This window comes from Alnus glutinosa, chromosome 11 (genome assembly GCF_958979055.1).
Source record: "Alnus glutinosa chromosome 11, dhAlnGlut1.1, whole genome shotgun sequence".
Lineage (NCBI taxonomy): Eukaryota > Viridiplantae > Streptophyta > Magnoliopsida > Fagales > Betulaceae > Alnus > Alnus glutinosa.
The window spans coordinates 20,098,040-20,114,564 of NC_084896.1; the positions used below are offsets into that span (position 1 = coordinate 20,098,040).

The 16,525-nt window shown below is 32.0% G+C and overlaps 1 protein-coding gene across 1 annotated transcript; it reads right to left on the minus strand.

The window, feature by feature from the left end:
- Nucleotides 1-10,298: 10,298 nt before the first annotated feature.
- LOC133881199 (uncharacterized mitochondrial protein AtMg00810-like) lies at nt 10,299-12,195 on the minus strand. Its single transcript, XM_062320143.1, has 2 exons — nt 12,177-12,195; nt 10,299-11,455 (listed from the first exon to the last, which is right to left on the minus strand). Exons 1-2 carry the CDS (start codon nt 12,193-12,195, stop codon nt 10,299-10,301), a joined length of 1,176 nt encoding a protein of 391 aa, XP_062176127.1.
- Between the last annotated feature and the right edge of the window lie 4,330 nt (nt 12,196-16,525).

Below are 16,525 nucleotides of genomic sequence, written 5' to 3' on the forward strand. Positions count from 1 at the left end.
TAAGTTGTTACCAAAGCTTATTAAGTTAACTATTGCCTGTAGGTTACTTTGATAATATATATATATATATATATATATATATATATATATATATATATATATATGAATGATTATTAATAAAAATTTATTCAAGAAAAAATATTTAATGCTTTAATTACACTCAATATTCGTTAATTAAGGCCCTAATTTTGGTAAATAAGTAATTAGATAATGCATTAATATCATTTGATTCTCTTAAAAACTTAATTCATAGCATTAAAAACTGATTCTCTAAGTTCCAACGTTTCATTCTTGAAATAAGGCTTTAAAAAAATGAATCACATTAAATAAGGTAATCAGACAATATTAAAGTCATTCATGAAAATTGGATTAAATGCTAAGAAGATGGAAAAAAAAAAAAAAAAAACCATTCATCTCCTTTACACGTTCAAAATGAGGATAAAGTTTCATTCTTGAAACAAGGGGATCAAGATCCCCAACAATTTTTTTAAAAAAAATTGTAAATTATCAAATTACGTAACTTAAGCTTTTTTCGGCATCAAAACCCTTGAAAAATGCCACCTATTAAAAATGTGGCATATTATCGAGACATCCATAAATAATTTCCTTTCTAAAAGGCTTTATTTTCACTTTTGCAAAGACATTTCTTCTTCGTAAGATCAAAATACATTTTTTTGCTCAAGACTTTTTTACAACATAGAGAGTAAGAACCCTGATGAAAATATACTCAATTTACAACGTACTGTAACGTGCCACCTTTTTAATATGTGACGTTTTCCAAACATTTCAAAGCTTAAAAATTGTCAAAATTACGTAATTTAAAAATTTAAAATTTCTTTAAAATCATAGAGGATCCTAATCCTCTACTTAATTCTTACTTTAAGTTCAAAAGAAAGAGAAATAAATAAATAAACCTTTGGACAATGTTATATTTTGTTTTTATTTTTGTTCACTGGGAGCTTACTTGATTCATAAATGAGGCAACAGCAAGTGTTTTCGCCTTCACTCAATTCCCCAGAATAAATAGGACTTGGTTTCAATTTTGCAAGCTTGAGTTGACTTCATTACATCTCCCCCTCGTAATCCTAATACGGCTATACCAGTGTATTTTCTTCAATTTGTCAATTTGATAAAGGCTGTGAATTATAGCCCTGTTTGCTATTTCTTTTTTCTTTTTTTCAAACCAAAAAAAAAAAAAAAAATTAACACAAAATAAAAATTCAAAACTTCTTTTATCTAATTTATATCACATCACACAAAATATCGTTTTTAAAACAAGTTAGCAAATACCACATATTTCGAAGTGAATGTCAATATAAATGAAGATCAGGTACTCTATTAAGATGGCTTTTGTATAATTGTCATACAATTAAATGATGTGGTGTTAAATTATTAATCATCTTAAAGGATATAATTTTTTTATAAATTAACCTACATATCAAATTAGCATGTGTCACTTGGCATGTGAAAATTACATGCTATGAGAAGCACATGTTATTTTAACAGCATGTACTTCTCACATGCTTTTTTAATAATATTAATAAAAAAAATGTATTTCTCACACGTTTAAAGGACACATGTCACTCTTATACCTGGGTTTTATAAAATTTCCTACAAACAGATTTGTAGGAAATTTATGTCCTATCTTAAAAGCTTAAGTAAATATTTAACTGAAATGTGGGTGAATTATGGAGAGTTAGAACTTGAACTCATGACCTCTTGTTATGATACCGTGTTAAATTAACAATTATCCTAAAAACTTAAGTTGTTAAGAAATTGTAAATTTAATCATTTAATCAATACTTTAAGACTTGACAGTAAAAATTAATCATTCTATGCATAAGCTTTCGATTCATATATATGTATATAAGTGTTGATTTAATGACTGATTTTTACTATTAAATCATCAATTGTACAACAATTATTTACTCCCAAAAGATATATCTGTAACATTTGGAGGATTTTATTACCATCTAGGTAAGTATCCCTAACATATCTACTAGCTAACCTCAACTTTCAATTTAATAAAATGTGTTTGGTATCATATTTTGCACTTTTTTTTTCCTTTTTTTTTTTTTTTTTTTTTTTGTAAATTAAATTTGTAAAACTTATATGTGGTCCTACATATTCAATGATAAATTTGAACATCTCTTATACACAAATGGGCAAGAAATCAAGATCAAACATTTCTCTTAATTAAATAATTAAAGTAAACTAAAAAGTCTTCGGCTAATCACGAGGCCAAAAATTTCTCTCGAATAATTTTTTCCACATTTAATTTAATTGGCATTAATCTATTTGATTAGCCGAGAAGGACCGCATCGGAGAACTTTCCATTTTTTGACTTGACCCTCTCATTCTATCGGGTCTCCCTGTTCAGACCTGTACATATCACCTAATCAATTAATGTCAATTTTTTTTTAAGCAACTACCTCTAATTAGAGAGAAACAACAAGCTCAAAGTCTTCACAGTTTAAGGTAATTATTTCTTAGCTTTCTTTTTGTCGCTTTGTCCGTCCTCATCAAATAGAATTCAGATCAACGAAAACTTATGCTTTTAATTATGAAATTTAGAGATTCAGAACTTATTTGTCAGAAGAGAAATCAGGACTAATAAAATTATCCCAAATCATTACACATAGCAAAGCTCTCTTCTTTAGGCCACTTCAAATTGAAATAGGTTCATCTTCATTTTTTTTAAATGACGTGACATCATGTATATTATTAAATGCAACAATTTTAAAGACATGTCAATATTAACTTCATATACACTATTAAATACGTATACTTAACTTTAACGTTTAACTATGAAATTAATACTACTCATTTCATTTGAAACGAAGACCATCATTCCCCATGGGCTATAGATCTAGACCTTTGGCTTTTCTTGTCTCATGACCGATTCTAGGATTACTTATAGACTACCGCATTTAAAAAGATCGAAGGTGAATTTTCATACACGTTTGCATAAGTATTTACCCTAAACTGATCTTCTTCATAGTGAAAAATCCATTGATGTGTATGTCGGATTAAATCTGTGCATATACGAGTGACCCTTCACCATGTTAATAGGATGATAATATCGACTTGCATAATCACTGCATGGACACTTTGTCATATCACATACATCCACACATTTCACAGTCATTCTCATGAATTCTTCAACATCTTGTTGAAATTGCTTTGAATTAACAACGGGTAGTATCCTGCATCCAACTCCTATCCATCTCAACGTTCCTATAAAGGTAACTTCGTAATTACATATGAAACACGTGTAAAGAGAGAGAGAGAGGGATTAAAAAAAAAAATTAAAAAAAAATGAGGAAGGATCAATTCCTGCGCTCAAGCGCAAAAGCAATATTTCATGCGCTCACAGGCTTTTTTTGGGTAAGCCTCAACCTTATAGAGTTAAAATTGTGTGGAAATCTAAACTTCAGTTTCCTCGGCAATTATTGACATACCTACCACAGATGCTTTTAATTACCAATTTAGACCAAGTACATATCTAGACTCGATCAGACTCATAATACTCTCAAAACTTATCAGATTTTGATTGGCTTTTCAGTTCTTTTTGAATGATTTTTAGATTTTCAATCTGCTGAGCTCTCCAAAAGCAATTGCGTAATATGGATGAATAACATATAGTTGACTACAAGCTCACTCTTGATAAATAAATAGAGGAAACTCTTATGTATGCTAATCCTGGACCACATTCTTATGTGCTTGTACAAACACACCCACACTGACACACACAATACATGTCACAAGAAATTAAGGACAAATTTGATGCACAGGCACACAACAAAAGCTCCAAGGATATGAAAAGACAATATTTGCACTAATGGCATTTTGCACTACTATATTTGTTACCAACCCTTCGAAAATTCCTTCATATTTTATCTTGCAATAAAGAGCTTTTCTTGAGGATTTTTCAATTTATAATATATAGGAGTGTAATTCATCAGTATCTTCGATAAGATCGAACTTTGTGACAGAACTTTGGATCTTCAACATCTCATATATCCTTTTAGTTTTTTCAAAGACTTTTTCACTAATAAAGAAAGATTCAGTAGAAGACCTCGAAACTCACGAAGAGATTGCTTAATTAATTAATCAATGGAAAACCATGTGATGGCCAAGTTATCTTCTGGATAAGCATGATGGCACATCCTTTAACCTTTTGTTTTTTTGGAGTTGTCCCCCACGACATGCTTTCTTGCCTTCTTGTCCCCATGTTCACTAATTTGTTTCATTATCTTTTAATTAGGTAGAATTTTGTGTTAAAGTGTCCCACATCGTTAAGATTTCCTTCATCTGGACACTTTATAAGCCATGGTGTTCTCTCCTCTCTCAAGGCGTCTTTTGAGGGTGAGTAAGGCCCATGGACTTTTACATGGTATCAGAGCCACAGGTTTCTTGCGATGATGGGTCTTTTCCTCCCGTTATTGTCCACGTGTTTGGCCATTAGTTGCCACACGTGAGGGGGCGTGTTAAAGTGTCCCACATCGTTAAGATTTCCTTCACCTGGACACTTTATAAGCCATGGTGTTCTCTCCTCTCTCAAGGCGTCTTTTGAGGGTGAGTAAGGCCCATGGACTTTTACATTTTGAACTCTCATCTAACTTTCAACGGCCACAAAATTGTTGGGTCAAGTTGTTACAGAAATTTAAGAATTTTTATTCATTATTCGTAGTTTTCTAGACTTCTTGCTGGAGCTCCATTAAAAATTAACAAGTAGTTGGAGGAGCACATGTATTTCAAGAAGTACCAAAGAAATGAGGGAGCAAGTTCAGATTATTCAAATTTACCTTGTAGATTTTGGCTTAATCACCACGTACCACTCATGCTCAATGCACCGAAGCTGGGTCGCCAGGAATGATGTAGTGGATGAGAGAGAGAGAGAGAGAGAGAGAGAGAGAGAGAGGCGTGATATTAGCTAGGGCGTGAAGCATGATATTAGAGAGAAAAGGGATAGTTGATCGAGTCGGAGAAAATGAAGAATATAGGATTTCGTGCGAAAAATAGTAGCACCAAGAACACTCGCCTAATTTTTTTTTTTGTCAAAACAACGTAGTTTATATGAGTGGTAATTTTTATATTTTTTAATTTTTGCAATTTAAAAATTGTTTAAACCTATTAAGTTTAAAAAAATAATATATATTTAATAATAGAATCCTATTAAAATTTTAGAAAAATAAAACCTATAAAAAAGTATTTATAATAATAAAATCCTATTTTAATAATGATTAATCCAATGGTTGGTTGAAACTGTCACGTTAACATTATAGAATAATTATTGAATAAAAATGTGATTTCTTGCATTGCTCTTGTCACAAATCATTATAGATAGCAAGTCTCCCTTGCTAAGAGTATTAGTAACAGCTTCGCTTAGATTTTCGTTAAATTTAGAGAACCAAACTACATTTTGCTTCCATATTGAAATAAACTCTTGAATAGCTTCTCATATCATTTCTCTATATCATTTAAATATTATTTAAATTAAATGCTACAAGAAAGCAAGAGAAAATAGAAAGACTTTTATATTAAAATTATGTTAAGGGAAGCAAAAGTGTTAGCCTAGATTTAGGGTATCACATTTGGTTCTCTTGTTTTAGGAAACACCAAGGGAGTCTGTTGCATGTAAATTTTTTAAAAGTTTTTCCTACATTTAAAGAAGCTGCAAATAATGCTCTAAGCCACTTTAGGGTGCGTTTGAGATTGCGATTTCGTAGACAATAAGTGCGATTTTAAACCAAATCGCAGAACATAGATCGTTTGGGAACTGCGTTTTTAAAAATTGCGATTTGAAAACGCAGAAAATCTGCTTTTTCAAATCGCAGATAAGATAGTGCTTTTTTGAAAACGCAGAATTTTAAAGGTAAATTCGCGATTTTAAAGGCTAAACTGCGATTTTGCCAAACGCTTAACTGCGTTTTTAAAAATCACTTTTTTCAAATCTCACATTTTAAAATCGTTATTTTAAATCGCACTTTTTGAAATCGCAAATCCAAACGGACCCTTAATATGATTATCTTTATTTCATGATCAGAATTTAAAATTATTGCATTTAACGGCATACATGATGCCACACCATTTTAATTTTTTTTAAAATACATGTCAATATTAATTTTATGTACACCATAATCCTTAAAATAATAAAAAAAAATAGATACTATCTTTGTCCCTTCAAATTGAAGCTCCAAACTATCTAATTTAATACTGTTGCAGAAAGTATATTCATTGACTTAACTCTTGTGTAAGCAAGCTGGTCAAGGCCGGCCAGTAAATTAAACTAATTATTTTCTTTTTAAAAAAATAGGTCTTATAATTAATGTAGAAATAAAGATAAAAGAAAAAAAGAAAAATAATAGGGGGTCCTTACTCCCGTAGTCTACACGGAAGATTAATGTACATACTTTAGACTGTAGGATTACTTATAGACGACTACAATTAAGAAGATTATAATGTCTTCGGGACCTTTAATTTATTATTAAAATAAGAGAAAAATTATGTTTAGTCCCTACATTTTTATTTTATTTTGCAAGGTGAAGCAATCAGTTCAGTTCCTCTTTAATTAATATTCGACGACTGACAAAGCAAGTCTCCGTTTTTTCCAAACCAACAAGCACGCCAAGCTTTTCTCAAAAGCAGTTCATGTTGAAATGTCTAGGTAAATTGCCAAGTCTTTTTTTCTTTTTTCTTTTTTCTTTTTTTCTTTAATAAAGGAAGAAGGAAAACAAGAAACATCAAATTAATCAAATTAAGCGGGTGAGCCCCGGCTGCTGAAAAACAAACAAAAACCTAAAAGTAATTAAAAATTTAGTACAAAATAATAAAATAGAGATAAGAGATTTTAACGATTCGATCTATGACCTATGTCTACATGACAAAGTTCAAAATGCTACATTATACTCTTATTCACTTGATGAGTTTACAATATAAAATGCTCTATTTATAGAGCTTATAGATGAAATATAATCCTAATAAAATCTTTTAATTTTTGGTGATTCAATATTATCAAATCCTTAAATTTAAGATAATATAATATTTATCAAAGACAATTACAATTCTCATCAAATCCCTAACTTTAGGGTAATCCAAATAGGATCCGGCTTAAGTGCTGTAGTTTAAAACTACAGCACCGTGCTGTAAAAAAATAAATGGCCTAGATTTAATCTAGGCTTTAAAGCAAACGTTTTCTTAACGTTTCTTCCATCTATCGGATCCGGCTTAGGTGCTGTAGCTTAAAACTACAGCACCGTGCTATTAAAAAAATGAATGGCCTAGATTTAATCTAGGCTTTAAAGCAAATGTTTGCTTAACGTTTCTTTTTTAAGTCGTTGAAGCCGTCTAGGAAAGAAAAACAAGTTTGTTGGAAAAAACATTCACCCCCAACCCCCATTCCCGAATGTTGCATAACATGCTACGTAGAATTATCTGGAAGCTTGAAAGTTGCGAACTGGAGCTCCGGTGGGAAGACTACTTGGAGGAGAGTTTGGCAAAAAGCCAAAACTCCCAGAAGGGGGGCCAAAGAGGTTCAATACTCCTTCATTTTCTTGCTTCTTTGCTTATTTTGGTATTGCGAGAGATGGGTCTTGCTCAATTTATAGAGAATGCGAAAAAAATGTATGTAGTGATGCCACCACTTGCATAACATGCCTTGGACGACTTTTGGACCCTACTCTACTTGGTTTTCTTGTAGTTGGGTCTTTCCCTTCGATTAGTGATTGCTCTCTCATGAGCAAAATACGTTTTTGGTTAGAAAGCAAAAATACCCCCCCCCCCCCCCCCCCCTTTCTTTCTTTTTTCAAGCCAACAGAGAAAAGGCTACAAAATGGGTCTTTCTCATTCATGATAAAAATACCCTACTTGCTTTTGAATAGAATGATTTTCAATTATTGAGTAATGTTATTTAGTAAATAGTTATAAGACTAATTAATAAGATAACATTTTTTTATTTATTATTTTTTACAAGTGTTAAATCAATGATTAATTCTTACTACCACGTTATTCCAATTACATAGGAGTCATATAATAATTTATTAAATTGCATTACTTTTTCTAATTAATATAATTTTGCAGGGCAACTACACGGGTTTCAATAGAAAATACCTTCAAATTAACATCCATAACCAAGGAATTAGTAAAATAAAACCTTTACTTTACCCTTATTACTATTTTCCCATAATTCAATTCGCACAAAACACATTATTGTTGAAGTGTTTAATCGACCACTAGGGGCCTTAGATACAATAATGGGTATTCAAACCAAAACACAAATCTAAGAAAACACTTAAGAAATAAAATATTTGTTTGAGTCAGGGTTGCGGTTTTCAAATCACTAAACCCTAGCTCCCAAACTTGTTTGTCAAATAATATTTTTTTGTTAGGTCATGAATATTGGAATAAAATTTTAGATTTTTAAAACTTATCAGTTGCTATTGTGTTGTGGTGAGTTTGTTGAAGAATATTCACGTCAATTAATAATAACAAAAGTGAATAATTACTCATCTTGTAAGAAAATTTTTTTTGTTAATTGTGTGCAGAGAATACTACTTTACTGAATAATCTTGCAGATAAATACATAGTAGGAGGAAAAGATATGGTTGACATGTTAAATTGATTGGTTTTCTTGGCATTCAGTTGGTTACATTACAAAGAGAATCTAACAATTATTATTATTATTTTTTAATCTTGATGAATTGTAAAACAGATAATCCTACATAAAAAATATTCTAAAGATTTAAATGTCTTGCCTTTTGTCTTATGCATTGAAACAATTAATAACTAATCAAGTTTAAAGTCCCCAACGCACGAAGTCCAAGTAGTTTGTAATTGAGTGAACCATTTATTTTACGTGCTAATCAGAAAGCCACCATGTTAGTTGATGTAAATGATTTGACAGATGTAGTCTTCTAGAGATAGTCAAAGTTGTGGGTTAGCATCTTATAATTCTAAATTGAACCTTCCAACAAACAAGCGGATGTTTAATGGCCCCGTTTGAAAATTCCTTTGCCTTTCTTTTTTTTTGGTTTTTTTTTTAATGATTGAAAATTAAAATTGATATAATATAAAGTTGATATAATTTATATGAAAAAGTGAAAAAAAAAATTTGTGTTGTAGTGAATTTTTTATTTAAAAAGTAATAAGAAAGTGTTGATGTGATATAAAAAGTGAAAGAAGTTAAGAATATTTTAAAGTTGATGTTTTTTTAGAGAAGTGAAGGGAAGGGGAGGGGAGGAGAAAGTGGTTTTCAAACGGGGCCAATGTCGTTTACGATGATGTAATTCTAGACTTTTTAATCTTTTCAAATGTGATCGTCTATAAATTAAAGTAATCCCAGATAGACGAACTATGTCTTTAAACTTCCATTTTCATACACCTTGACGTGGCATTTGTCACGTTACTACTCCTGAGTCTGCATTTTCATGGAGTCTGCGACTATTGCAGGCGAGAAATCTCAGAAATGTTGCAAAATTATTTTGAACTGCATCAAGCACAGTTCACTAATGCATTTCTCACAAAAAAAAAAAATAAAAAAAAAAACCGTCTGCAAACTAACACCTAAAAGGCGTCAACATTATCGACCAAAACAAAAAGAAAGATGATTACCTTAAACTGGAAAGACTATTGAGATTGTTGTTTGTCTCTAATTAGAGGCAGTTGGTTCTAAAAAAAAAATTGCTGTTTAATTGATTAGGTGATATGTACAGGTCAGAACATGGACACCCGATAGACGTCTGAAATGGTCAAGTCAAAAAAATGAAGAGTTTTCCAATGCCGCCCGTCCTGACTAATCAAATAGATTAATGTAATATTGACATTGATAAGAATGGGAAAATTTATTCTATAGAATCTTCTGCCCATGTTATGAGCCGAAGACATTTTATTTTACTTTGTTGTTGAGAAATGCTATTTTGTATTTTTTTTTTTCATTCTTCTTCCCTTTTTCAAATTTTAAAATCGATCATTGTTGTGACAACTTTTGGGTGTTTGAGTAAACTCTTTGGAAGGGGTAATATCAAATGTTGAGAATGGAAAACAGAACTGAAAAACAGAGAGGAGAGGTTGAGGAGAAAAGTTGTTTCTCTTGTATATTGCATTGATTAAAATCTGTGTACATAATTCTGTATTTATACATACAAGAATGACCTACAAGTTGCAGAAATGAAAGAACTAACTTTAACTGTACACTAACTATCTCTTCCAGCTGGTATACCAGTTATAACTAATAAAACTAACTCTGTCAACTGGTATTTAACTAATATACCAATATGACATAACACTAAAACTCCCCCTCAAGAGGAAACAACATTAAAAATATTAATGATGTTCATCTTGGATAATAGAGAATGAAAAAGATTAGAACCAAGAGCTTTGGTGAATAAATCTGCAAGTTGATGCATAGACTTCACATGTAGAGGCCGGATGACATTTTCTTGAAACTTATCCCGGACTAAATGACAATCTATTTCAATGTGTTTAGTTCTTTCGTGGAAAACCGGATTGGCAGCGATGTGGAGGGCTGCTTGATTATCACAAAACAGCAACGCTGGTTGAGAATGATCAATCTTGAAATCATTAAGCATATGTAGTAACCAAGTAATCTCACAAGTAGTGGCTGCCATAGAGCGATACTCTGCTTCTGCAGAGGAACGAGAGACAGTAACTTGTTTCTTTGATTTCCAAGAAATCAAAGACTCCCCCAAGAAGACACAGTAACCAGTGACCGAACGTCTAGTATCAAGACATCCAGCCCTGTCTGAATCACAAAAAGCTTTAAGATGAGAAGCTGAATTTGCAGGATAAAAAAGTCCTTGGCCTGGGGAAGACTTGAGGTATCTAAGAACTCGAGTTGCTGCATCCATGTGAGGCTGCCTAGGAGTATCCATAAACTGGCTAAAAGTCTGCACCGAATAAGCTATGTCCGGTTGAGTAATGGTGAGATAAAGAAGACGACCAACAAGACGTCGATAACTAGCAGGATTATCAAGAACATCACCATTATGCCGAGACAATTTCAAATTAGTTTCCATAGGAAATTTAGAAGCTTTGACAGCAAGTAAACCATAATCTTCCAAGATCTCCAAAGTATATTTTCGTTGACAAAGAGATAAACCCTTTGAAGTTTGAGCAATTTCTAAACCAAGGAAAAATTTCAAATCACCAAGATCCTTGAGCTTAAACTCATTGTTTAGAAATTGAATAAACTGTTTGATAGCATCAACAGAATCACTAGCCAACACAATGTCGTCCACATAAACCAAAAGAGCAATAAAGCTTGAACCTTGAAAACGAGTAAACAAAGTATAATCAGATTTTGACCGAGTAAAACCATGAGATAATAAGGTAGTAGAGAACTTGGCAAACCACTGCCGAGAAGCCTGTTTGAGTCCATAAAGAGACTTAGTGAGCCGACAGACTTGATGCTTCCCCTTATTAATCTCTTTAATCTCTGCAAAAGAAATGAATTTAGATAAAGAAACTTGCTACAGTGAGCAGGCGGAAGATAAAATTTAAGATCCGTTATCATTCTCCTCTTTGTGTATATATAGTCGCTTGAATGTCTAGAAGATCATGCTGTCCAGCTATCTTCCATACCTGAGTTAATTAGGTGATTCAACTGTCAAATCCGTCATGCTTCTGACAGTCTGATTATAACTAAGAACAAAAAGTTATTGCACCGATATATTATGTTCGTATCTTGGTATACAGAAAAGGCATAGTGCAAAAATCCCATTTATGATTCAGGTCTTGTCAAAGTCATTGTTTACACCCTTTACCTAGCTATTAAATAGCGAAAGAGTGATCCTCACATCTATCGGTTTCGTTGACTGGGTCTTGACCACCAAGGCTTGTCCTCGATCGCTAATTCAAATTGTCCATTTGTGATCGAGTGGGGTTGACGGCACTCGATCAATCGTGAATGGACTTTCATCTGGTTGGGCTTCATGGCTAACGATTAAGGAACCGAGCATGTATGTAGGGGCCGATTCCTAACAGCCATTGAATTTTTTGGATCTTTATAAATTCAATAACTGATTTTCAGAAAGAGAAGAATAGAAGAAAAATGAGAAAAATACTAAATATATAGCAAATCCGTTAAATCTTAAATTATTAAATTTTAAGTTGAGAGCCTCAACAACGAGGACCATGTGACCACTATTCATGACTACTGGTCCAAGATTGAGCCATAGCTCTGGGGTTGCATTTATTCGGAGTTTTTTTTTTTTTTTTTTTTTTTTTAAATTTTTATTCCACCCCCCTTTTATTTTTGTTTAACTAATAGTTTTTTATAAATTTTTATTTTATTTTAGTTTTTAGGAGAATAAAGGTAGCATCGAGAAAAAATGACCTTTTTGGCACACCTTATTTGACGGGTTACTTTAACATACTTGGAAATTCATATGGCTATTTCAAAATCGGTTGTTAGTTGATTGAGCTTTTTTTTTTTTTTTTCCTAAAATGATATAATTTTTTTTTTTCAAGCATTCGGGCATGGGTATTTTTGTAAATTCGGTTAAATTCTAACCAATGCGTAAATCGTTGCAATTTTTTTTCTTTCTCTTTTCCTAAAAAAAGGATGGATATTTTAAGAATTTTGACATCTATCCGTTAAGATTTAAAGGAAAATTAAATTCTAACGAATGGGTGAAATTAAAAAAAAAAAAATATTGAAAGATGGATACACTAAATTGGCATTTATTTTTTAAAGTTTATGGGTATAACTACAAAAATGGTAAAAGATGAAAAATGCTAAATAAAGTTTTTCCGATAAGAAATCTTCGGCTATGCCTTCAATACCTTGTCAATTAATACGCTGTTCCTTTTTTCTTTTCTTTTTTCCTCTTCTAGTTATATCTATAGAGAATGAAAGAGATGTGTGCCTCATGCAACATGCAGCAAATCTGCAAAATGCATGCCTTGATTAACCCATTTGATAAAGGGCTTACGGCAAAAAGCATGCCTTAAACGAATAATCACTGCACATAAGAACAAACAAACAGCAAATCTGCAAAATGCCTTGAACAGGTCCTGGATTTGAGCACAATTTTCATTGAATGTCTTGAAAAGTCCTACAGGTTATGGTGTAAATTTAATATTGCTTTATTTAATGTTATTAGCGTGTAAATGTATCTTATCCAAGATGCACGTTATACTCTCGACTTGTTGACGATGATAGATCGATAGCGCCAGGATGACTACTTAATTAATTAGAAGCATCATATATAGTGGGCTGTGATGGTGAGACACTTTTGGGAGTTGGGGATGAATAATGCAAGGACTTTGATATATATTGACTTAAATAATGAATAATGTACGTACGCACTTCCATCTGGCTTTGGGTATATCATAGATGTTTTTTTTTTTTTTTTTTTTTTTTTTTTTTTTTTTTTTCAATATATATATAGAAAAAACACAAAAAAAAAAAATTAAAAAAAAAGGACAAAAAAGGGAGACAATAAAACTGATCAAACGAAAAAGGACAATATAAATAAGAATACGAACAATAGGCAATAGATCCAAAAATGACTTTACGCTTCTCTAAGGACCATATAAGGCGGTAAACAACGGCAAAAGCACTCGCTTAAGAGCCCCAAGCGGTAAGGGCGACAATCACCGTTAAGTGTTAGTGCAAGAGAAACCATCAACAAAGGAACCCAAACAAAACAGTAAAATACAAACGACCGAAAACTCTTATATATCTTCAAAGATGCACTATATTCAAATATAGAGAATGTGAGGGAGAAAGAACTGTTGTGACATATAATTACCTGAACAAAAACCAACCAAGCCATTGAGGAAAGGTACTGGAGAAGGAGGTACAGTTCAAATTATTACCTTAAATTCACTTCTAAATTTTCCATCAAAATCAGGGTATTGATGTCTTAAGAACGGTGTTCAAAAATTTGTAGACGAGGTTGTCACATATAATAACCCCATCTAGGGGTGTAAACGAGCCGATCTTGAGTGGGTATTGCTTGTTCGAAATCGGCTCGTTTATGTTCATGTGAAGCTCGAGCTCGAGCTCGAGCTCGACACGAGCCTATATTCTGTGTGCGAGCTCGGCTCGCTATGGAAGATTTGCTGACCGAGCTCGAGCTCGAGCTCGATCATTTTGGTCGATCCCGAGCTCGAGTACTCGACTCGAGCTCGGCCCGAATCAAATAATTTAAATTATTATTTTCTTTATTTTAGAGGAAAGATAAAAATAAAACAACAAAAAATAAACCAATTTTGAGCTAAGGTGGTAGAGAGAGAGACTCACGACTTTCTTGCAAGGCCCAGGTTCAATGTGGTACGAGCAGAGCGTGAGAGGGAGCTCATCCTCTGTCTTCTGCTTTACCAGAGCAGAGCAGAGCATAAATTGGAAGAGAGAAACACATAAGACATTGAAAGAAAAGGACTTTGAAGCCAAGAGAATCGCATAGAGAACAAACGTAGTGTGCGTACCTGGAAAATATGATATCGGAAATGAGAAATGATGCCAGTTTTGTTAAGCAATAACGCCGTTTCCGGTGAACCAAGGACATTGGGTTTTGCAGATAAGTTTCATTAGGTAGAAAAAAAGAGGCGAAAGAAAAAGGAAACAGTAAAAGGAGAAATGCAATTTGACAGATGGAAGAATCAGGAAGATTGAGAAGAGTGCACGAGGCTCAATGTCTGAAGGCTTTAATTGCACTCACTGTGTGTGCACGGCTCGCTGCGTAGAAAAAAAAGAGAGCAATGCTTAGCAGTATTGAGCCATGCGCCAGTCGTATCATTGAAGTCTGAGGGCAATGCAATTTCATCAAAAAAAAAATTCTTTGCGTCAAATATTACCCTTCACAAGCAGTTTATACCCATTTTGCCCTAAGCCTTAACGAGCAGTTCATACCGGTTTGGCGATTTTGATTGTTCAAGGGTATTTGAGGTAAAGAAGTTTCTTGAAGAAATTACGTACACTGTCCTCAATGATACAACTGGTGCTTGGCTTGATACGACTGGTGCTTGACTTGATACCCATACTGCAACGCATGACTCAATACTGTGCATCAAATAAAGTGGATAATGGGCGGGAGCAAAAAGTGAAAAAAAAAAAAAAATGGTGGCACGCTCACATTGAAACTTGAGCTTGGGCTGCTGATTTGAACATGAGGTGCATATTTTTATTAATTATTTTTAAAGAAAAGCATTTCGTACCGTGAGAGTTGATGGCTTGAAGCCACAAAAACTTAAAAAAAAAAAAAAAAAAATTATAAAAAAGAAGAAGAAGAAGCTAGGTGTTCAAGTTTTATAGCCCACGTCATTGAAAGTACTCTAGGCTGATTTTTAGCTTGATTAGTGTCAAGAAGGTCTAAAAAAAAAGTGCTAGTGTCAGGAAGAAATTATCAAAGCACTCGAAGTCTTGGACTCTCAAATCCACATTTGTGTATATAAAAGTCATAATTATATGAAAATAGGGCCCAACACTATTTGTTTTATAATATATTAAACTGAACTTTCGGAACAAATTCAATGCAATTTTTAGCCTTAATTATCTCTAATAAAATGACAGATTTTTGGTTATTTAAAATTTAAAGGTATATAATTAAAATTTTACACTGATTTATTTATAAATTTGCTATTTAATAATAAAATCATCTATGTTGATTTTTATATATAGACCATTTTTTAAAATTAATTGTTGATGAATATATATTTTTTGTTACATATTTTAATTGTATAAAAATATATTATTATAGTTAAGATTATAAACAACAACAATGATTCATTAATTTTAATAAGTAAATTAACACTAAGAGTGAAAAAAATAAATTACAAGTTACATTTATATGAGTTAAATAATAATTAAAATTTGCTTAATTGTTTATTTCTTTTGTCATTTACATTTTTTTTAATATTTTTAATAATTATTATTTTATTTTTTTTGCCCCTCCTGAATTAAGATTCTAGCTCCGCCACTGCTCATATCAAATGAAAAATGGTAGATAATGGGCGAGATCAAATGGTGGAAAAAAAAAAAAGAATAAAATTGTGTAGTTTACTATTTCATTGTATAAAAATTAAAAAAAAAAAAAAAAAATGTTAAAGCTCCTTCTAACATTCTTCTGAATGATATAGATTTAATAAAAAAAAAAAAAAAAAAAGAATTATCTCAAATTGTGACCTACGAAATGCAATTTTTTAAGTAAAAAAATTAAATTCACGTCATTCAAAATAATACTAAAAAGATACTAGAATAAGTTATAGCATTTTTTATATCCAAATAGAAAAGTTGCTACATACATGAGGAGTTATTTTGGATTTGACCAGTCAAGCCTAAACAAACCATGTTCTACCCTTAACTAAATGCACGGCAAGCCACAAGGCCTCATAACACCCAAGTGTTACCCTAATTGACTTGCACTTCTTTCTTGTTTAATTATGTGATGAGTAATGTAATAAATTATAGTTTTATATTTTATTTATATGGTAGTGTCAATTAATCTTTAAATTAATTTTTTTAAGAAAAAAAAATTGAAGACTAATTAACATTGGGACA